We start from the raw sequence: 23620 nt of genomic DNA on the forward strand, positions 1-23620 counted from the left end.
GCACAGAGATCAAACCAGTCCATCCTTAAGGAAATCAACCCTGAATGTTCATTGGAAGGACTGATGCCGAAGCTCCAATACTTTGGCCACCTGACGCAAAGAGCTGACTCACTGGAAAAGACCCTGGTGCTGGAAAAGATTGAGGGCAGGAGGAGAAGGGGACGACAGAGGATGAGATGGTTGGATGGCATCACCGACTCACTGGACATGAGCTTGAGCAAGCTCCGGGAGATGGTGAAGGATAGGGAAGCCTGGAGTGCTGCAGTTCATGGGGTCGCAAAGAGTCGGACACGACTGAGCGACTAAACGACAACAAAAGCAAGGCATGCAGGATTAGAGTATACAGCTTTTGATCATGATCATGGAACCCTTTCTACACAGAACTTCGGGCTAGAGAACTACTGACGGTTTCCAGAGTGGGACACTAAAAATACCGCAGCCACCTGATGCCCAAGCGGGCAGTGAATCACTGGCCTTCAAGCACCAGAATGCAGGCCAGGCCTGGCCTACCATGGCCGCTGGCGGCTGACCCTTGCCAGATGGCCCAAGTCCACTGCTTCGCACCCAGGCAGTCAGTGGGGCTGGGGAGAGAGGGCCCCCAGGAGGCAGGAAGCTGCTGCAGGGGCTTCCTGGGTGTGGGGTGCTTAGAGGTGGGTGTGTCATGGGAAGAAACGGGGTTCCCCCGGAAAGGGCAGTGGCTTCCACAGTGATAAGCAATTGCTTTACTATTAATAAATAACAATCAGGGCATCCCGTCAGAACCCACAGATCAGCCTCTCAAATTACCCCACGGCCGCCAGATGTCGCTGTTGCAGGGAGCATGAATTTGCGGTCCCATCTCCCGACAGGCTTTTACAGGCTTTACCGAGACAGTTCAAATTGTGGGCGCTCAGAAGCACATGAGACCCGCCCAATTCCTGCAACCCAATTGGGTGAGACCCAATTCCTGCTTCCAGTTCTTAGTGATTAGATCGCACCAACCCCACCTCCAGCACCCCTGGGACCAAAAGCAGTCCGACTCCCAGAATGTAACCAAGAAATGCCAAAAATCTGTGCACGGTTCCTTTCAGCACAAAACAGCAAATCAAAAATGAGAGGCCAAGACAGAATATTTATTTTTTTAACTAAAATGCATGATCAGCAAACACAGAACAATGGAATTGAGAGGCTCCTCAAGTATAATGAATAGACCCAGATGATCAAAAATGTACCGAGGTTGAATTTTTTTGACCATTAAAAAATCCACAAAACTGAATGATTTTCACAGCTTGTAGGCTTCTGGCAACATGTCTAACACCATTGGACTTAAAAAAGTACTTACTTGATGTGGAGCATCTTTTAGGTCTTTGTTGAACTTGTTACAAAATTGCTTCATTTTATGTTTTAGCGGAGGCCCATGGAACCTTAGCTCCAGGCCAGGGATAAAACCTGCACCCACCTCATCAGAAGATGAAGACTTAATGATGGACTCCCAGGGAAGTCCCTAAAAGTACTTTTAAGTGAACTAGGTTCTAGTTCACTAAAAAGCTATGTGGACTTGGGCGGGTTATCCAACCTCTCTGAGCCTTAGTCTCCTTGTGTGTGAGCTGAACCTACCCAGGCCCCACCTCCCTTTTAAGACATTTTTATTGGAGTATAGTTGCTTTACAATATTGTGTTAGTTTCTGCTGTACAACAAAGTGATTCAGTTACACACACACACACACACACACACATCCATTTTTTAGATTTCCTTCCCATTTAGGTGGCCACAACATTGAAAAGAGTTGCCCATGCTATCCAGTAGGTTCTCATCAGTTATCTGTTTTATATATAGAAGAGCATATATGTCAATCCCAATTTCCCAATTCATCCTCCCCTACTCCCCGCCCAAGGCCCCTTTAAACAATATATGATTCTAGGATTCTAAGTGTGGCCTTGAAGGGCCCATGTGTAGTTGGGAAGGTGGATATCAAAAATAACCAAACGAGGCCACTTAAGTGACACAGACAAGAGTTACAAGAATGCAGAGTCCTCTTCTGACTGGGGGACTGAGAGAGGCTTCCAGAGGGGAAGGGATTAAACACCTAAAACATAGCACTGCAGCAGGCTCAGCACACTTGATCCCTCCCTTGAAGAGTTGGGAGGTGGCCAATCCAATATTTTAAGATGTCAACTTGATCTGTGTGGACATAAACATCTAAGGAAACTGGTTTCCAAAAATAAATGATAACTGCTACCTATCAGCCTCTGTGAGCGCATGAATTTCTCAAGGATGGGGGCATGTTCTGTAATTCTATCCACTTGGTTCTGTGTGGACAAGTATAGTATACTGCTACTTCTTGGATGATAAATCTGGGGCAAGGGAGAGAGAGGAAAGGAGCGGGGAGGTTAAAACCCTTCTTCACATGTTAAAAGTATCCTCTCCCACCTATGTTAATACAGGCACAGGCAACAGCTTGAGAAATGGAAACTAAATTTGTAATAGCAATTCTGTCTGATGATACTGGGGGTAATTATTTTTCTTTTTGCTTATCTGGATTTTCCATTTTTATCAACAGGCATGGATCAATTGTATTTTTTAAACACAAATACATCCCGAAGGATGATATATCCAACCACTATTATTCACACCTTAATATGAATTAATGGATGTGATCTGCATCCTACAGTGAAGCAGTGGTTTTGTTATGTCAGGTCGGCCGGAGTGTCAAGGCAGTGGAAAGGGAGAGAAGATGTAGGGTTTCTAAAAGAACAGTGAGTAGAGGAGGCCTGCCAGGGTGTTTACTGATCTCGAAGGAGTTTTACAACAACAGGGTGGACAGCAACAGTTAACCTTTCTCATTCAAGGCTTTATCCAATTACTCTCATTATAAATTATTTTTAGATCCAAACTCCAGCTTTCATAACAAACAACGGTACATGGATTTTAAGAATGCTTTGAAAAGAAAGAAAACCTAGGATTCTTCTCCAAACTTTGTGCATTTTGGTTTCCGTCAAGCCTTTTTTGGACAAAGTTTTATGAAATGGTTAGATAGCATCTTTGCAACCCCATGGTGTGCAGTCCATGGGGTTGCAAACAGTTGGACATGGCTGAGCAACTGAACTGAACTGAGACAGCATCACTGACACAATGGACATGAATTTGAGCAATCTCTGAGAGAGTGGATGACAGAGGAGCCTGGTGGGCTACCGTTCATGGGGTTACAAAGAATCAAACATGATTCAGCAACTGAACAACACTGCAGCCTGTGGACTTTTCCTAAAGCCTCAGTGCTAGTACTTCAGGACTGTAGAGCTGACATAATTAAAAGAAAACGTCATCATTTAGGCTCTGATTTTGGATGGATTACGCTGATATGTGCCTCAACATTACTTGGAAAGGAAGAGTGTGCAGAGGAAATTTATGGTGTAAACAACACTGAGAAGGGATGGACAGTTTGCAGGAATCTAGCTGCCTTTAATATAAGCAATTCATAACTCACTGCAAATCATTTGATAGGCAAATCACTAAAATATCCCTTCTATGGCCAGCTCCTAGAAAACAAATGTGATGGAACGGGGGTGCGGGGGTGGTGGGGCAGATATTGGAGTAAATGATTCCTAAGGTCCCAAGTAAAATTTAGGCTTAAGACATATTTGAATCCAAGTAGTTGGAGATATTCACACTTGAAGACAGGAACAATATTGAAGGTAGTGACTTATTTAATTGACTCTAAGATGCCATAGGGCTTCCCTGGTGGTTCAGCTGAGAAAGAATCCACCTGCAATGTGGGAGACCTGGGTTCGATCCCTGGGTTGAGAAGATCCCCTGGAGAAGGGAATGGCTACCCACTCCCGTATTCTGCCCTGGAGAAGTCCATGGACTGGATAGTCCATGGGGTCGCAAAGAGTCGGACATGACTGAGCGACTCTCACCTTCAAGATGCGATCAATTATAGATGATTATATTTTTGAAACAAAAAACAAGGCCAACTCAATCATGACACATCAGTTGTAAAATGCATTCTCATTTTTAAAATGTTAAAATGTGGGTGGTAATCTATCTTAGAGTTAATGAAATACAGTATTACCTGTGTTACCTCACCCCTACCTCCTGTCACAGGGAGACAGGCTTTTGTTCAGTGACCTGTTAGACTTCATATGGGGACACCAATCCTTCCCACTCATTGAAGGGTTAAAACATTCGGGTCCTTACTTGGCAGTAAAATGTATCTGTCCTCCAAGGTCCTGTCAGAGTCTATAGCCTCCATTTCTCTCCCATCCAACACTCAGCAAAAGCTCAGTTGAGGAAAGTCGTATTTTTAGGACTGCCTGCACGATACGTAAGCCTGTCCATTCTTCTCCACTCTGTTTACCCGTGGCTTGAGCCAGATCAGCAGAGAGCAAAGTGCTGGAAACGACTAGGTAATCCCTCAGAGAAAGGCTGAACCAGACTCTCTGGCATCCCGCCTTCAGCCCACGTGGGGGACACCATTAGAACAGCCCCAGTCAGACTCAAACTGCCGTCAAGGACGCAGCGTTCTCGTCACGAGGACCCGGTGAGACACTTTTCAGGTCTTTCTACCAGGAATCTCAACAAATAAACTTTTTAAGGTGAAGTATAACGTATATGGAGAAAAGTACACCATTCATACAGGTACGGTTGAATGAATTATCACAAATTGTAACCACCACTCAGATGAAAAAAATGAAACATTACCAGCACCTCAGAAGCCCCGTCATGACTTCCCCCATCGCTATCCCCACCCGCTTCCCCAGAGGCAACCTCTGTCCTGATTTCTAGCACCACAGTTTAATCCATCTTTTAAAAAACTGACTTTTATTGGGGTATAGCTGCTTTACAATGTTCAACTTTACTGTACAGGAAAGTGAATCTGCTATACACATACATACATAAACCCCCTCTTTTTCTGAATTTCCTCCTATGTAGATAGAGTTCTCTGTTCTCATTAGTTGTTTATTTTATACATAGAGATGGGAATTGACAAGTATACACTTTTCTCTTTGTTTTACACTTTTTTCCTAACTGCAACGTGTGGTTTGTGAGATCTTAGTTCCTGACCAGGAACTGAACCCTCCAGCTCGGCGGTGAAAGCAAGGCATCCTAACCAACCAGACCACCAGGGAATTCCCCTAGTTCATCTGCTTTTGAAGCTTACAGAAATTGAATCATACAACACGTACCCTCTTGGTCTGGCTTCTTTTACTTACAATGATTTTTGTGCAATGCATCCATGTTATTATGAGAAGTAGGCTGTTAATTTTCATTACTGGAATTTCCCCTGTATGTATCTACAGTCCACTGTATGTATATACCACAAGTTGTTCGTTTAGGTTGGTTCTGGTTTGGGGTTGTAACAAATGATGCTACCGTTCTGGTGCACAGAGTAAGCACCTCCGTGAAGCATACATAAGCTGGGTTTTAGGGCAGGCACACGTTCAGTTCCATTTCAAAACAGTTTTCCACTTTACACTTCACCTGCAGTATATGAGAGGTCCAGTGGTTCTGCATCTTCACCAACACTCATCATGGTCAGTCTTTTCATTTGTAGCCATTTTAACAGGTCTCTGGTAACTCAGGAGGTAAAGAATGCTCCTGCAGTGTGTTTTTTTTTTTTTTCTGTTTTGTAAATAATTTTATCATTTTTTTTAAGATTCCACATACAAGCAATATCATATATTTGTCTTTCTCTGTCTGACTTACTTCTCTCAGTATGACCAATCTATTTTGATATTTGTAAATACCAAATATCTGAGAGGGCTTCCCAGGTGGCTCAGTCCTAAAGAATCTGCCTACCAAGCAGGAGATATGGGTTCGATCCCTGGGTCAGGAAGATTCCCTGGAGAAGGAAATGGCGACCCGCTCCAGTATTTTTTTTTTTTTTTTTAAGGCTAATAACTTTACATCATTACAGTAGTTTTTGTCATACATTGAAATGAATTAGCCATGGATTTACATGTATTCCCCATCCCAGTCCCCCCTCCCACTGCAGTGTGTTTGAGACCTGGGTTTGAGCCCTGTGTCGGGAAGATCCCCTGGAGGAGGGCATGGCAACCCATTCCAGTATCCTTGCCTGGAGAATCCTCACGGACAGAGGAGCCTGGTGGGCTACAGTCCATGGGGCTGAAAAGAGTCGGACACGACTGAGTGACTAACCACAGCAGCACACAGCAACATCTTGTGGCCTTAATTATCATTCCCCCAAATCCCTTCTCTTTCGTGAAGTATTTAGTCAGATTATCTCATCAACTTTTCCCTATTAAATTGCATGTCTTTGTCTAATTGATTTACTCATTGGGATAGGTCTTCTGTCAGCTATATGTCCTACAAATGTCTTCCACCTTCTGGCTTCCTTTTTTTTCTCTTAATGGTGGATTTTGATGATCGAAAGTATCAATACTTGATTTTAAAGTAGTTAAACTTATTGCTGGTTTTGAATCCTTTTAAAGGATGTATTCTCCTATTTTTTCTTCTTGAAGCTTTATTATTTGCCTTTCATATTAAAATCAACAATTCCCCTGGAGTTGATATTATGCATGGTATGAGGTGAGGATCAAAATTCATACTCCCCACACGGATATGCAACTGGCCTGGCACCATTTACTGAAAAAACTATCTTTTCCCCATTGCTCTGCAGCGGTACCTTCGTCCTAAATCCAGAGTCCACACAGGAAGGTCTGTTTCTGGTCTCTCCAGTCTGCTTCGTTGGTCTATCTACTCACTGGTTTTCCTGTACCAACACTACCTTGCCGTAATTACTGCAGCTTTATACTAAGGCTTAATGTCTGGTAGAGTAAGTCCTCCAGCTCTGAGCTCTCACAGCCTTGTCTTAGCCTTCTTGGCCCTTTGCATTGCCATAAAATATCTTAAAATCAACTTATTTAAAAAATGGCAAATAGATAAATCTGTTGGGATTTAATTAATTGGGATTACATGGACTCTATAGATCAATCTGGGGAGAACTGACTTCTTTACAATATGGAGCCTTCCAATCCATGAACATGACATATCTCTCTTGCTTATTTAGGTCTCATATAACTTCTCTCAGTGTTTTATAGTTGTCTTTGTTTTCTATGTAAGACTTGAATATCTTTCTGTTTTCCCCTAAATATTAGAATGCGATAGCAAATGACATTTTTTAAAATGCTACTTTAATTTTTTACTGGTTTGTTTTTAATCCCATGAAAATTGGACTCTGTTACTCAGAGCTTCCCCCTACCTGATGTTCCATGAAACACCATCCTACTTGTTAAAGTGGTCTGATATATGTTGGGGAAAGTTGGGCTTAACAAATTAATCTCACTTCTTTACTGAAGAACTTCTAAAGTCTTTAATGTGCTAATATAATATTCCTCAAGCTTACCTGCCCATATTCATTCAGTATTCAACAAATATCGTAGTCAAGTATCATGCAAGATATAAGCACAGAAAACAGCAATTGCTCTAGGTATTTTAAGCAGGAGAACTGAATATGGGAATCTTACTGGAGGACTGCAAGAGCAGGTGCTTGGCTAAACTTCTGGAAAGGGCTCCCAGAGGAGCACAGGGCGGCCCCTCCCAAGGAAGGCATTACCACTGAGGCCGCCACTGGCCTCTGTTCCCGCTGCCCCAACCACAGCTGCCTCTCGCTGCCCACGAAGCTGAACGCTCGATGTGCCAACGCCCCAAACCCTCACATCTCCACAGCCACAGACATTCCCGGTCACCGGAGAGCAGAAAAACAGTGACGAAAAGGAACAGCTGAGAACAGTCTTCATGCTTTCACCCGTCAAACCTCTCACAAATACCTCGAAAGGTGGAACCAACGTGGCACCCAGGACCATGACTGCAGCTCTCTGCACCGTCAGGGGAGACCTAGACCGACAGCAACGAAGGCTGAGCTGAGTGACGGCGTCCACCGTGACCAACCAGGGCCTGGTGTATGTCTGTGCCAGGCAACCGTCCTAGGCAGAGAATGCATCCGAGCTAAGCGGCTATACGAAACGCAGGTGTTGAACGAGTTAAGGTGAGTACCGCTCCCCACCTCCAACAGAACTGCTACATCTGCCCAAACAAGTGCTTCCTGCAACAGCGTGTAGTTGTATTTCCCTCTTGGTAATGAAGGTAAATGTCAAATTTATGTGTCACTTGTATCAATTACACATGACATCATGGCATGCCTTTCTGCATATTAACTTTACCTTCATCTTATTATTTTTCACTCTTACTTTCCTTATATTCCTATTTCCTGATTTACTTTTTAATCGTATTTTTGTAAGGTATTTCAAATCTTCCTCCTTGCAAGAGAACAGATATAAATTAATCAGCTGTTGGTGAAACCCCAGTGTTCACCCATGAGGAGTTAACCCACTCACAAATTCCTTCTACTGTCATTTTTTGTGGTGGCTTCACAAATTTGATACAGTACAAACGCAAAACAGAAGCATTCATTTCATTTCTGGTTTCACTTCCGTAACCAAAAGACTGGTGGGAAGATTAGAAGTTGAAGCAACAATAAGTTCTTTGAAATAAAAAATTAATATAACATGCCCTATGGTATTTCATGATAATTGGCTTTATTAATGTAGAACAATTAATGTTAGCCATAAAAGGATATAATTAAATGTGCTTTATTCTGTTTAAAATTTATTCTGTTCCCTGTATTGCCATTTAATTGGAAAAAACAACAACAAAAAAACTCGTCAACCTTAGTCCATTTGAAATTGATTCCACTGAAATCAATTAGGTTGTTCAAAAATGACAATGAAAAAAGAAAAGCACAGACTGGAATGCATTACATTTTGGCCCAACAAAAAGGATTCACTCTCATAAGGCAAGCTGACAGTGTTTATGACTTTGAAAATTCACTGAAACTTTTTGCGTGAATTAGATCCTCTGTGATGCATTTTCTTGAGTTCTACCCATGACTGCCACAGTAACAGTCCTGGGATCAGAACCCAAACACCATTGAAAAATACCAGATAGACCCAAAAGTAGAGCCAACTGTTGGTGTTGAGGTTGGGGCTTCCCATAAGCCAGTCTGGGCAGAAGGTCATCCACCCGCCATACAATTCACACACGCACAGGGTAATCTGTACGAAATGCCTGTTAGAGAGAGAGAGACAGGAATGAAACTACCAGCTGTACCATCAGCTCCCACAGCAGAACACCCCCCTGAAGTGGGACCTCAGGTTCCACATAGAGCTCCCTCGATGGGGCAAGTTGACAACTGATGACCCATGCTTTCATTTTCCTTTGGAGAAGAAAATGGCAACCCACTCTTGTATTCTTGCCTGGAGAATCCCACGGGCAGAGAAATTGGGAGGCTACAGTCCATGGGGTCACAAAGAGTCGGACACAACGAAGCGACACTTTCCTTGGAGAAGCAACAATACCCTCTCTAAATTATGCTCGGAGTCAAAGAAGGTCTCTTGGGTATCCAGTCCTATCCCTTGGAAGGTTTAGTGAAGTCACGAGAGACCTGGATGTGAATCTATGAGGCCCAATCTCACCTGCTGGAAAAGGGCTAATAACAGTCCTTTCCTTGAATAATGCTTCACTAGTGGCTTGGTGGTAAAAAATTCACCTGACAATGCAGGAGACTTGGGTTCGATCCCTGGGTCGGGAAGATCCCCTGGAGGAGGGCATGGCAACTCGCTCCAATATTGTTGCCTGGCAAATCCCATAGACAGAGGAGGCCTGGCGGGCTACAGTCCATGGGGTCTGTAGAGTCGGACATGACTTAGCAACTAAACAACAACAACCTCGAATAATATTGTGGCGATTAAATGAGATATGTAGATAAAGCACTGTGCCTGGTACATGTTCAGCAATGCATATGTGTGAAAATGTTTGAAATAATAAACACATGGGTAAATGTAGCAAAATCACAGCCACGATCATGGAGTCAAGGACGTGTAAGGGACCCAGGAGCAAGCTCCAGGAGATGGTAAAGGACAGGGAAGCCTGGCGGGCTGCAGTTCATGGGGTCACAAAGAGTCAGACACAACTGATCGACTGAACAACAACAAAGGACCCAGGAGAAAATTTTTCCTACCAACTCTCTATGTAAAATTGGGTGGGGGCAAGTGGATTAAATGACTTCTGAGGTTTCTTTCAAGTTTGAAATTTCATGATGAAGTTTTACACAGACTTTTTTGATCCAAGATGGTGGAAAATGGAATGCCACTGTACCCAGCTGACATGAGTCTAAAACCATTCCCTGGGAATCATTCCCAGGAAAGCAATCTGTTCGTCCCAGATCACTCTGTCCCTAAGAAGGAGAGGAAGGAAACAGAGGGAGGGAGCAGAGTTCAAAGTTTCAGGGCCTGACTGACGGATGGTTAATCTGCCGTCTTTCTCCTCCATCTCCTCACTCTTCTGCCTTCCTCATACCTTATACAAGCTGCTTCTGAAAAGACTTATTTATCTTGCATGTCCACCTCAGAATTACATAAGAGACTTCTCTTTGCGACACGTGGAAGAGGAGTTTCTACAATAATTTGGGGGCGAAGGATGAAAATAACTACCCTTTGATTTTCCACAATACTGGTGGCAAATCACCCAAAGCTGCTAATATTGTGCTTGTCTATACAGTATCGAGGTTGTCACTACCATCTTATTTCTAGTGTTTTTTATTTTGACCGACCCGAAATTAAACTATCATCAAATGATTTTCGTCTACTCTACTTTTTGTCTAACAAAGAACGGTGGTCGTTACCCACTCCACAAGTCCCCTTGGCATCAGGACAGCTGGTGTTTCTCCTCTTTCCAGCCAGATAGGAGAGCACTTACCGATAATGTTTCTCTTTGACGATGGCATAAACAAGGACTAGTGCCAGAGATCCACCCAGGACGACGGTCAGAATTTCCACAGACACAATGGTTGGATCAAAATAAAGCCATCTTGCATCAGCTTTGCCATATTCTTTCCCTAAAAACAAAATACACTTTGTTACTCATCTGGCAATTATTTTTATGACAGTTGGTGGAAATGACCTTTTCCCTCCCCCCACCATTTGGAGGAGATAAAAAGAATAATTGAACTGCCATTCTCTCTACAGTCTTCATGATGCCTTAGTGGAAGGAAAGAGGGGTCTTGAGACAAAAACACATTGCCACTGGACACAAGTAATGAAAACAACATCACGTTACATTTGTAAATGATTTGCATTTTCCAAAGTGCTTTCACAGGTGTGGCTTCTTTATCTCCTCCTTTTTCATCATAAGCAGCAGAATTCTAAATTAATTTGACACAGTCAGACTTTGCAAAGATAATCTTTCATAATTATCTTGGTAGATGCATTATAATTCCTAACTTCACAATTTCAATATAAAGTCTGTATGAGTCAGATGTGGGAAAATTACTGTTCAGGAAATGTTTATAAAAACACGTTTATTAATAACTGAAGAGGAATTGAGTGTTGAGGGGCCAGCAAGGAGGGGAGGGGAGCCACACAGCCTGGACTACAGAATGAATCTGAAATGGACAAAGCAGGCATTTCAGTCTGCTCCAGACACGGTATTCACTAACAACAGCCACCACAAAAGCCTCAGCTGTGTTGACCCAGGAGTAGGTGTGCACTAAGAAATCTTTTCAGGCCCCATTATCGGGATGGTTTCTTCCAGAAAGCACCATGACGTCAGACAAGACTTTTTAGTGCTGGACCGAGGGCCTTGCATGAAGTCATATTTCCTTCCCTCCTTCTCTCTTCTTTCCTTCCTTCCTCCTTCTCTCCCTCCTCTCTCTCTGTCTTTATCTCTTTCCTTTTCTGTTTACCAAAGTTAATACGGGCTGGTCCTAAGATCTCAAATAACCAGTGTGTGGGGGGGACCCAAAGACCCCACTTCTTTGCTTCCTTTAACTACAGTTCTCACATAACTTAGGAAAGCTATGAATGGTCCAAAATTAGCTACAAGATCTGACTGATTGGTCTGAACAGCACAAAACAAGTCTCTTAATGGTTAGAGTTAGGGTCCCTCCAGGGCTGGGGATAGAGGTTTCTGATGAAAGGCTGTCCTCAGGGAAAGGACAGGCCAGTAAACAGAGTGAGCTGTTAAATGAGATAACACAGGGACACATGTGAGCGGAGACTCTGTGAGAGGCCAGACACAACTGGCAGAGTCGTCCGGCCTGTCCTTAGCTGACTGCCAGCCGTGACCTCACTGGAAAACAACTAACAGTGAAAGTAAAAGTTTTCCCTCTAAATTTAAACACACACAATAGGTGGAATACAGCATCTAGTGTACCCAAAAATCTAAGAAAATATCATAAGTGAAATGTCAGTGCTTCGGGAGCAGAGAGATTAGTGGGTATTCAGACATTCACAAAAATAACCCTATTCATTCATTTAAAAAAATATTTATTTATTTGGCTGTGCTGGGTCTTAGCTGTGGCACAAGGGATCTTCAGTCTTTGTTGCAGCATGCGGGATCTTTAGGAGCAGCATGAGAACTCTTAATTGAGGCATGGGGATCTAGTTCCCTGACCAGGGATTGAACCTGGGACATCAGGAGCAGGGCGTCTTAGCCACTGGACCACCAGGGAAGTCCCCATTTCATTCTTTAATTCAACAATTTTTTTGTAGCATATAGATGCCTCTGTGCTAGACCTCAAGAATGCCTAGCACAGAACACAAAGTCTGCCTGCTGGTGGCTCATGTTATAGTGAGGTCAAACCACGCAGGAAGTGATGGGGACAGAGAATGGGCCAGGGAGGGAAGGCACTGCACAGACCAGCAGATGAGGGGTTCTGATCACCTCCTCTTCACCCTGCAGGGGAGGGAGGGAGGCCACCCTGGGCTCTGGGGCGCCCACAGGCGGGCGACACTGGACGGATGCGGTTGATGGCCGCTCCTTGGTGATGTGACACTCGCAGGCTCGGAGAGGGGGACACTGTGCCACGGGGGGCCGCACGCAGGGGCTGCGGGAGGCGGGCTCTGCAGTAACACCAGGGTGGGTGACCCGTTCCCACGGCGATGTGGCTGGCCTGCTGGAGTGATTCTGAGGGCTGGCAGGGCACTGAAGCGAGCGGCTCCTTAGGCATACACAGGCACCGTGCTGGTCCACGAGGCCGGAGGGCGTGCGGCTGGGCCACTTGTCTAGACTTCGTCATACAGGCAAGCGGGGTGGGGAGGGGCCGGGCACTTAGGGCATTGGAGGACCTCTGGATTTTACCGGAGTCAAGGCACACACAATCCTGGATCTTAATCGCAGGCTCTTCTCTTACTCCCAGACCTTCCGTTGTTGGTGTTCAGTCGCTCAGTTGTGTTTGACTCTTGGCGACCCTCTGGGCTGCAGCACGCCAGGCTTCCCTGTCCCTTCAGCACCTCCCGGAGTTTGCTCACACTCGTGTCCACCGAGTCGGAGATGCCGTCCGACCACCAGCAATCACGGCAATGAAGTGAGGATCAGCACCACACAGATCAGTGGCCAGCCCACCATTCGTTTCTGCCCCAAAAGGTACCCGGTCCAGTCACAAGGGCCAGTTAGAGGAGGGAGGGGGTCACTGAACACGAGCCCCACACAGACCCTCGTGCGGTGTGTCCGCTGCCCCCTCCATGGGGAAGGGTGTATGAACTGACACAGCTCTCACTCCCTAAATCAGATGGCCTCTCCTGGAACTTGTGCTAAGAAATAACCCGAATTACAGAAATAAGTGCATTTCGTGGGGAAACAAAAAAAAGCTCAGGTCTTAAATCACAGGAGGCGAGCCCTGAACAAGGGGAGGGAGAGGTGTTCCAGGGGAAAAGTGTGAGCAAAAGCCTAGGGGCGAGAGCGCTTGGTGCGTCTGAAGCTACAGGCGATTCAGCAGAGATGAAGGAGACAGCGTGTGCGTGTGTGTGCGTGCGTGTGTGTGTGTGCATGAGACAGTGTGTGTGTGTGACAGCATGTGTGTGTGTGCATGTGTGTGTGTGTGCATGTGTATGTGACAGTGTGTGTGTGTGAGACAGCATGTGTGTGTGTGACAGCGTGTGTGTGTGAGACAGCGTGTGTGTGTGCATGCAACAGCATGTGTGTGTGCATGTGTGTGCGTGTGAGACAGCGTGTGTGTGACAGCGTGTGTGAGTGAGACAGCGTGTGTGAGACAGCGTGTGTGTGTGTGTGACAGCGTGTGTATGTGTGTGTGTGAGACAGCGTGTGTGACAGCATGTGTGTGTGTGACAACGTGTGTGTGTGTGAGAGACAGCATGTGTGTGTGCATGTGTGTGCGTGTGAGACAGCGTGTGTGTGTGAGACAGCGTGTGTGTGACAGCATGTGTGTGTGAGACAGCGTGTGTGTGTGTGAGAGACAGCGTGTGTGTGTGTGTGAGACAGCGTGTGTGTGAGCGTGTGTATATGTGTGTGCGTGTGAGACAGCGTGTGTGTGACAGCGTGTGTGTGAGAGACAGTGTGTGTGTGTGCGTGTGTGTGTGCATGTGTGTGTGTGCATGTGTGTGTGAGACAGCGTGTGTGTGTGCGTGTGTGACAGCATGTGTGTGTGTGTGCATGTGTGTGTGACAGTGTGTGTGACAGCGTGTGTGTGTGTGTGCGTGTGTGTGTGTGTGCGACAGCGTGTGTATATGTATGTGTGAGACAGTGTGTGTGTGTGCATGTGTGTGTGACAGTGTGTGTGACAGCATGTGTGTGTGCGTGTGTGTGTGTGCACGACAGTGTGTGTATATGTGTGTGTGTGAGACAGCGTGTGTGTGACAGCGTGTGTGTGAGACAGTGTGTGTGTGTGCGTGTGTGTGTGCATGTGTGTGTGTGTGCATGTGTGTGTGAGACAGCGTGTGTGCGTGCGTGTGTGACAGCGTGTGTGTGTGTGCATGTGTGACAGCGTGTGTGTGTGTGTGCGTGTGTGTGTGAGACAGTGTGTGTGTGTGCATGTGTGTGAGACAGCGTGTGTGTGTGCGTGTATGACAGCGTGTGTGTGCGTGTGCATGTGTGTGACAGCGTGTGTGTGTGCGTGTGTGTGCGACAGCGTGTGTATATGTGTGTGTGTGTGAGACAGTGTGTGCGCGCGCATGTGTGTGCATGTGTGTGAGACAGCATGTGTGCGTGCGTGTGTGACAGCGTGTGTGCATGTGTGTGTGACAGCATGTGTGTGTGTGTGCGTGCGACAGCGTGTGTATGTGTGTGCGTGTGAGACAGCATGTGTGTGTGACAGCGTGTGTGTGTGCGTGTGTGTGCATGTGTGTGTGTGACAGTGTGTGTGTGTGCGTGACAGCGTGTGTGTGACAGCATGTGCGTGTGAGACAGCGTGCGTGTGTGTGACAGCATGTGTGTGTGTGTCAGTGTGTGTTTGTGTGTGAGACAGCATGTGTGTGTGTGACAGCATGTGTGTGTGTGTGTGACAGCGTGTGTTTGTGAGAGAGGGGGCCGGGGCAGCGGCGGGGGCAGCATCAATGCTGGAGAGGAAGGCGGGGCGGGGAGGGGAAGCAGGCCCTGCTATCTGCCCGCCCCAGTGTATCAGACCTCTGGCATCTCATCTACCGCTTAACTTTGACCATCTGTTTGCAGGGTAAACGCCTATAAAGGGCGGGAAAGGACAAGCAGAGCGTTGATAAACCTCATGTGATCCTCGTCCTTTATCCTGCGACTGACCGCCAGGCTCGGGCAGAGGTTTAGAGACAGAGGCACAGGAAGAGCTGGAGGCGGCGACCAGGAGCCTTTGCCACAGAGCAGAGATGAGGACGCGAGGGGCGGCGATTCTTTTTCTTAACCAAACTCAAGTCAGCCTCCTCCAAAACCCTTTCTCCAAAAGGCCCCAGCACCTTGGGTTCTGGGTTCGGCCCAAGAATCCTGCTGAGTAACTTGAGTGACTTATTCTCTCAATAGCTTTAAAAAATATCATACGGCATTATTAATTGTATTGACTGTCATACATTACATCCCTAGTAAGAATTTATTATATAATTAGAAGTCTGTACCTTTTGAACATCTTTATTTAATTCCTCCACTCCCCAGCCCCTGCCTCTGGCAACCACAAATCTGATCCTTCTCTAAAATGAGTTTTGGTTTTTCAAATTCCACATATAAATGAGATATTATAGTTTTCATTTTTTTCTGTCTGGCTTTTATCATTTGGCACAATGTTCTTCAAAGTCCATCTATGTCATCACAAACAGCAGGATTTCCTTCTTTTTATGGGTGAATAATATTCTGCTTCCCTGGTGGCTCAAGTGGTAAAGAATCCACCTGCAGTGCAGGAGACCCAGGTTCGATCCATGGGAAGGGAAGATCCCCTGCAGAAGGGAATGGCAACCCACTCCAGTATTTTTGCCTGGAGAAATCCATTGACAGAGGAGCCTGGCGGTCTACAGTCCATGGGGTTGCAAAGAATGGGATAAATACAATGCAAGTTGTTTATCCACTAATCTGTCCATGGACACTTAGTTTGTTTCCATGTCTTGGCTGTTGTATAATAGATATTGCTGCTATAAACAGGGAGTGCAGATTTCCAATCACTCTTGATATCTAACCTAATTCCTCATCCCCCACCCTTTACATCAATACCCCGGCTTGCCTTCAGCAAAAATCCTGTTGAGTCAATCATGAGTCCCTCAGCCTTGATGTTTCTTCTTAATAATTTTCCATCCACTGACTCCGACCCTGTTCCTGGCCTATAAATCTCCACCTGTCCTTGTATTTAGGGCTTCCCTGGTGGCTCAGAAGGTAAAGAATCTGACTGCGATGCAGGAGACCCAGGTTCAATCCCTGGGTCGGGAAGATCCGCTGGAGAAGAAAACGGCAACCCACGCCAGTATTCTTGCCCGGAGAATTCCATTTTGGGGCTTTCCAGGTGGAACTAGTGGGAAAGAACCTGCCTGCCAATACAGGAGATGTAAGACACAAGAATTCAGTCCCTGGGTTGGGAAGATCCCCTGGAAGAGGGCATTGCAACCCATGCCAGTATTCTGGCCTGGAGCGTCCCACGGACAGAGCAGCCTGGCGGGCTGCAGTCCATGGGGTTGCAAAGAGTTGGACACGATTGAGTGACTGAACATGAACACCAGTCCCTGTATTAAGGGTTGAGCCAATCTCTCTCCCACTGGTGTGGTCTCTGTCGAATAAAGTCTTCTTTACCATCTTTAACAAGTTCTACATCCTGGTGAATCCAAGTGCAGTCCACAGATCAATATCTAGGCGGCTTCATGCCAGATCCTCTGAACCAGAATCTGCATTTTAACAAGAACCCCAAGCAATCTGTGTCCTTTAGTTTGGCCATGCTGGGTCTGTGTTACAGCACACAGGCTTAGTTGCTCTGAAGTATATGGGATCCTAGTTCCCCAACCAGGCATCAGACCTGCGTCCCCTGCATTGGAAGGTGGATTCTTGACCATTGGATCACTAAGGAAAACTAGTTAATATCTCTGTAGAGCAGGAAGAGTTCTGGAAATTATCTACAAGAATATATATATGTAACTGTAGCCCACCAGGCTCCTCTGTCCATGGAATGCTCCAGGCAAGAATCCTGGAGTGGGTTGTCATGCCCTCCTCTAAGGGATCTTCCTGAGCCAGGGATCGAACCCAGGTCTCCTGCACTGCAGGCAGATTCTTTACCATCTGAGCCACCTGGGAAGCCCGTTCAATATATACACATATATATATATACACAAATAAATGTTAAAAGTATGGAAAATACCCAGTTTAAATACTGCACACTCCTCAATCTGCACTCACTGCAAACATTTTAAAATATAGCTTTATTGAGATATAATTCATGTGCCACGTCTGTTTTTTCTTGAATCTGTTTAAAGTGTATAATTCAACAAGTTTTAATACATTCCCAGATTTGAATTAACCACAATCTCACTTTACATTAGTTTCTACTTCCCAAAAGCAATCTGAACCCACTGTCAGTCACTCCCCATTACTGGCCTATATTCCACTCCCTTCCTGCACCCTCAGGCACCTACTAATCTGTCATCTGTCTCCATAGATCTGTCTCTTCTGGACATTTCATGCAAATAGAATCATACAACGTGGGGTACAGGTACTCATTTAATGGACAGCCGTACTTGGAATTAACCCCTCATTTACTCACACAATGAAGCGATCAAGGCATCTGAGTCTGTGATGCTTCCCACCATAGACAAGTAGACAAAAGGGCCTTCCTAGAGAGAAAAAGAAACATGCTCTAACTCAGCATCACACCCAGAGGACGGCACCGCAGACACACCCCTGCGTGGGCAGCACCCTCGCCCAGCCTGCAGGAGCACACGTCCCGGCGGGCACCCTCAGCCCCGCACCGCACAATCCCAGTGCTTACGGGCGGGTGGAGGGAGGTCCTGGAGCCTGGCTCGCTGACCTTGGAAACGGATACATCCAGAGTGAATGTTTATATAGTAAATGCTAGTTTTCATTGACTGGCATTCTAAAATCAGAGGGGTGTTCTGATGGGGGGAAAAAATAAGCTGAAAATTTTGTCCAAGAGTCTAAATGTTATAGTAAATAAGCTAAATTCTGGATTAATCCAGAAGTACTTCAAAGTACTTCATTGCGTCTCACCTCAAAAAAAAAACGCCAAGATCTCTCGTAACAAAAGTGGCATTTAAGTATCACTATCAGAGCAGGAACTAGTTCTTTCTTCCTGCATAAGGGCAAACTTAGGAAAATTAAAAACGCTTACAGGCTACATTTAACATTTTGAGTAAGGAAATCTCTGTAATTATATTTAGCATTTCCTCATCAGTGACATGTTTCTTTGCCTAAAATTTAAAAAACCGGATTAACTAGGATTCCCTAATATATCTGATTATGTTGCTCCTTTGAACAAACTTTGTTGCTGGTTGGTCAATACAACTTTTTGTTTGTTTGTTTCTTTTTAACAATCACTTACATGACATCAGAACAGTGTCTCTGCCTAAACCCTAAGCTCACTTCTAGTACAACCTCTCAGAGGCCACCAGTTTTAACCACTTCTAACTGTAGTTCTGGCAACTATCTTTATACTTATATTACTATTTCTATTACTACTTCTTTGGGCTTAGTGAATCAGTCATGTCCGACTCATTGTGACCCCATGCTCCTATGTGCATAGGGATTCTCCAGGCAGGGATACTTGAGTGGGTTGCCATGCCCTCCTCCAGGGGATCTTCCAACCCAGGGATCAAACCCAGTCTCCCACACTGCAGGCGGATGCTTTACTGTCTCAGCCACCAGGGAAGCCCAAGAATATGGGAGAGGGTAGCCTATCCCTTCTCCAGGGGATCTTCCCGACCCAGGAATTTAACTGGGGTCTCCTGCATTGCAGGTGGATTCTTTACTAGCTGAGCTACTGGGGAAGGCCCACTATTAACTGCCCATCCTGAAAAATTACGCTATATATTATACTGTTCTTTTCCCCTTCCCTCCATCCAATTTTTGATAGAGTAGGGGAGGAAAAACTTCTTCAAAAGCATACACATTTGATTTACTATGTTGACACGTACATGGGGATCTTCAAAAGGAAAATGACCTGAATAAGCTGTCAGGCCCCAAAACTCATACGCCTTTTTACCCAAAGACCAGTAACTGCAGGGATGTGAAGAGAATAAGGGACTTGGGCTGAGGACAGTAAATTGTGGGAAAGTGACCAGGAAATACACGGGGAGAAACTAATGGAAGACAAGGGTTATTTGAGTCGGGCTATTTGCACAGGACCATTTTAGCACCAACTCCCAGTCCTCGGTGAAATGAATGTTCTTTTCCTCCCGGTAAAGGGAGGGCACCTTTCTCAAGGGAAACTCAAAGACCTGATCTGAGCTAGAAACGGGGGAGATCAGAGTGCTCTTCCCACATCTACTGTTCCTCAGGTGCCTTCTGTTCAAAATCATCAACGTGCCAAAGTGGCATAGTTTGGAGTGGCGTGTCCTGAACTCCTTTAACAGCTACATGGATTCTCTTTAATTCTTCTGTTAGTTATCCCGAATTTGTAACTTCAGGAATCAGCTTCAAACCTCACCTGACCCCTTCATCAGTGCTGTGCAGTATATGGACTTCTGTGATAGCAAGCACTTATGAGTAACCCCCAACCAGCTCTCTCCCCCTCCTCCCCACTTCTCTCAGCCTCTGTCCACTTTGCTTGCACATGGCTGAGATTGACTGCATTTCCATTCTTGTTCTGTAAATGTGTTTATCTTCCCCATTTCAACTGTAAGTAGATTCTCAAAGCTGAAAAGTCACTTAATGCTCTATTGACAACATGGCAATTACATAAAGTGTTCACCGCAACAGGCCACAACTTCTTACTCTACAAATCAGTATTTCTGTCACTTAAGAATGTGGCAAATGGAGTATTCTTTCTTACACTCATACATTTCTCAAAATCATGCTACATTTTAGTTTCCTTCGGCTTTGGGCCAGGACTTTCTTATATTTTTGTTTATGCCACAGTTTATAATTGCCTTTCTTTTTCTCTAATTGAGAGAAGAAACCCGACTTTCTCCCCATCTCATTAACATAATTTTATAGCTTCTTATACATTCCAGTCTTCGCTGAACAGAGGCTTGAAGCTGGTTTCTCTTTTCTTTCTTTTTTTTAAAGATTTATTTATGTGTTTATTTATGGCTGTGCAGGGTATCGTTGCTGTGCTCAGGCTTTCTCCAGCTGCCAGCGAGCGGGAGCTACTCTTTCCTGAGGCGCGAGGGCTCCCCACGGCAGTGGTTTCGCTTGCGGCGGCCCACAGGCTCGGGGCACACGGGCCTCAGTAGCCGCAGCAAGTGGACTCAGCGCCTGTGGCGCACAGGCTCCGCTGTTCCACGGCAAAGTGGAATCTTCTTGGATCAGGGACCGAACCGGTGTCCCTGCATTGGCAGGCGGATTCTTCACCACTGAGCCCTACTTTCCCTTTTCTTAACGTTCTGTAAGTTACCTAATGGGTAAGTGTGGTCTATCTCAGAGCATATATGAAAATCCTATTTCTTAAAGGAGAATTTAAAAAATTACACATGAGATAAACAGTGTTTTTAAACAAGAAGTACTCCCTGTCTGCTTTGTAGCTCCTTATTCTCACCGGCTGATTTTTTAAAATTATTTTTAGCAGAGCCATAGGAAGTCCACATCACTTCCCTGGCATGGCCGGGGAACTTTCTAGACAAAATACATCTGCTGGACTGGCCAGCAGGGGCAATGGGGCTGAGCTGAATATGACCCTCTGTGGGGCTCAGTCCACCTATGTGTGAGATAAAGGACTTCCCAAAATTAGACTGTTGATCTCATGACTTCCACGAGCGACCTCTTCAGCTGGAGCCATCGGCAAACCTGGACCCTGACATTCTGTCTGGCTCTTTCCTCAGGAGCAATTCTGTGGGTAAACGCAGGATGGGGACCTGGATCTAAGGTCAAGATCAAAGTCACTGGAAACATTAGTTACTATTTGCCAAGAACCAAAACTACCTGTAGAATTTTAGAGAATGGAAACAGACTTACTTCCTCCCATGAATTCATATTTTATATCAAATGAACCATAAAGCGCTTTTTCTTCCCTGTTAAAATTATTTCCAGGCTCTGGAAGACGAAATTTATACTAACTTGCAAAATAAACTTGGAAGGTAATCAGCTCTGAAAGTCTTTAATCATAATATATGGTAAAGAACTAGTCAGCCAGAACTAAAATTCATGTTTGAGCTCAACAACTACCTGGAGATTTTAAGGACCAGATGAAAGGTGCTTGGTAAGCAGCAAAGGCCATCAGTAGGGTGTTGCTTAGCTGGGAAAGAGGGCCTGAACAGGTGGAGGGGTAAGCGCCCTGCACTGCAGGCTGGAGATCTGGGTGAGCTTGAGCAAAAAAAAAAAAAAAAAAAAAATTCAGCAGATTTTATTTGTTATATTCCCTGCTATCTTGACCTCTCTGAGTTTCAACTCCCTCATCAATATAAAGCAACAGAGTAAAGCTCTCAACAGATGTTTGATGAATGAAGAACTGAATGAATGAGAGCAATGAGCAGAGTTAGGCTAGATCTTCACCTTTTCGCAGAGTCTCTTACTGACTGGAAGCCCTTGGGCCACTGACCTCACTGGTGAGGCCCATAAGCAGTGGCCGGGGCGGAGTGCCTGTCAGTGAGGGTCAGGCGTGGAGGAAGGGGGCCCCATGGAGGGTTGTGGGGTCAGCGCCTTTTAAGCCCAGCCTTTCAAGTAGGAGCGGGCTGTGCGTCCCACACCTTCCACAAGTCATCAGTCATGGGAAGGCCAAGCTCATGGCAGCCACCAGGGCAGACTCCCTGACTGGCTGGGCTTGAGGCTGTCATCAAGAATTTCCAAGCGAGTGCAATTATTCCCACCACTGTCTGAGAGGCAGACACCTGCCCCCTAAGAAGCACAACCTGGATTTTTACAGAGAAACTCACTCAGGATGTAGGGGCAACATGACAGGAGGTCTGGCTTCCCTTGAAAATACTTCAGCAATAATGAAAGAAAAAGGAAGGGGGAAAAAAAGAGAGGGAGGGAGAAAAAGAAAAAAGTGACAAATGAAGCAAGTACAGCAAAATTTGAAAACACTGAACCTGCTCATTACACTAGTCTCTCTACATCTGTGCATTTTTTAAAATTTTCACAGTAAAGCTTAATTTAAAAAAAGATATATGGGACATCCTCCCTAGTCCCAGGGGCTAGGACTCTGCATGCTTCCAACTCAGAGAGCCCAGATTTAATCCCTGGTCAGGGAACTAGATCTCACGTGCCACAACTAAGACCTGGTGCAGCCAAATACATAAAATAAATAAATACTTAAAAAAAAAAATATATATATATAGCACTTTTTCATACTGTTCATGGTTAGACAGCATCACTGACTCATTGGACATGAATTTGAGCAAACTCCCAGAGATGGTGAAGGACAGGGAAGCCTGGTGTGCTGCAGTCCATGGGGCTGCAAAGAGTTGGACACGACTGACTGAACAACATACAGCACTTTGTCAAAAGTGAACTGCTGTCCCTTGCGTTTCTGAATTCCTGTCTCAGGACCCCATGGTCCCAGCGGTCCTCTGCCCTCACACTTCTCACACACACTCAGGGCCCCCCTGGCCCGGGACCAACCGGGAGCACCTGGGGCTCCCGCTGGGGGCTTGGCTCTGCCAGGGTCCCCTCTAGACCCCGGGAAGCCTGGGGTCAGGTCTGGATCAGCCTCGGCTCGCACAGCGGAGGGGAACCAGCAAGGGTCGCGGCTCACCGCGTGCAGGCCCAGCACGCACGCCACAGTAAGCTGGTCGCTGTCCTTTTCCCCTTCAGACGCCCTTTAATATAAGACAAACTGGTGTTTCCACTGTCAGGATCGTGAGTCTCCAGTTATCGGAGCCTCAAAAATCCACGGGCAAACATGCTCACCTTCTGCCAGCCCCAACGTGTCCTACACACTGACACACACACACACACACATACACACAACAAGGATAAAAAGCAAGGAGAGCCAATGGCCATGAACGCAAAAAGAAAGGGAAAATGCTCTCGGTGTTTGCACTCCCTTTTCAAATCACCTGTGCCCTTCTGGTGAACGAACAGCCATCTGCATGCGAGCCCCCTTGTCCTCCTGGCTCCGGGTGGCACGCTGAGTGAATTCTCCGTGTTGCCCAGTTAAGTCTGCAGAGAAGCTGCACCGGGCGGGCTCCCGCTCACCCTGTGTGTGCATGCTAAGTCGCTTCAGTCGCGTCTGACTCTTTGTGACTGCATGGACCGTAGACCACCAGGCTTCTCTGTCCG

At 45.8% G+C, this 23620-nt stretch overlaps 1 protein-coding gene across 1 annotated transcript in view; it reads right to left on the reverse strand.

Annotated features, from left to right (window-relative positions):
* Positions 1 to 8516: 8516 nt before the first annotated feature.
* Positions 8517 to 23620, reverse strand: part of EBPL (EBP like) — a 29298-nt gene continuing 14194 nt past the window's right edge. Inside the window, exons 2-4 of the mRNA XM_020904001.2 lie at positions 17991 to 18060; positions 10757 to 10895; positions 8517 to 9067 (exon numbers count right to left, since the gene is read on the reverse strand). Coding sequence (XP_020759660.2) covers positions 8827 to 9067; positions 10757 to 10895; positions 17991 to 18060 — 450 coding nt within the window. The 3' untranslated portion in view covers positions 8517 to 8826. The remainder of the gene's footprint in view (positions 9068 to 10756; positions 10896 to 17990; positions 18061 to 23620) is intronic.

Source organism: Odocoileus virginianus, chromosome 8 (genome assembly GCF_023699985.2).
Source record: "Odocoileus virginianus isolate 20LAN1187 ecotype Illinois chromosome 8, Ovbor_1.2, whole genome shotgun sequence".
In the NCBI taxonomy this organism is placed as follows: Eukaryota; Metazoa; Chordata; class Mammalia; order Artiodactyla; family Cervidae; genus Odocoileus; species Odocoileus virginianus.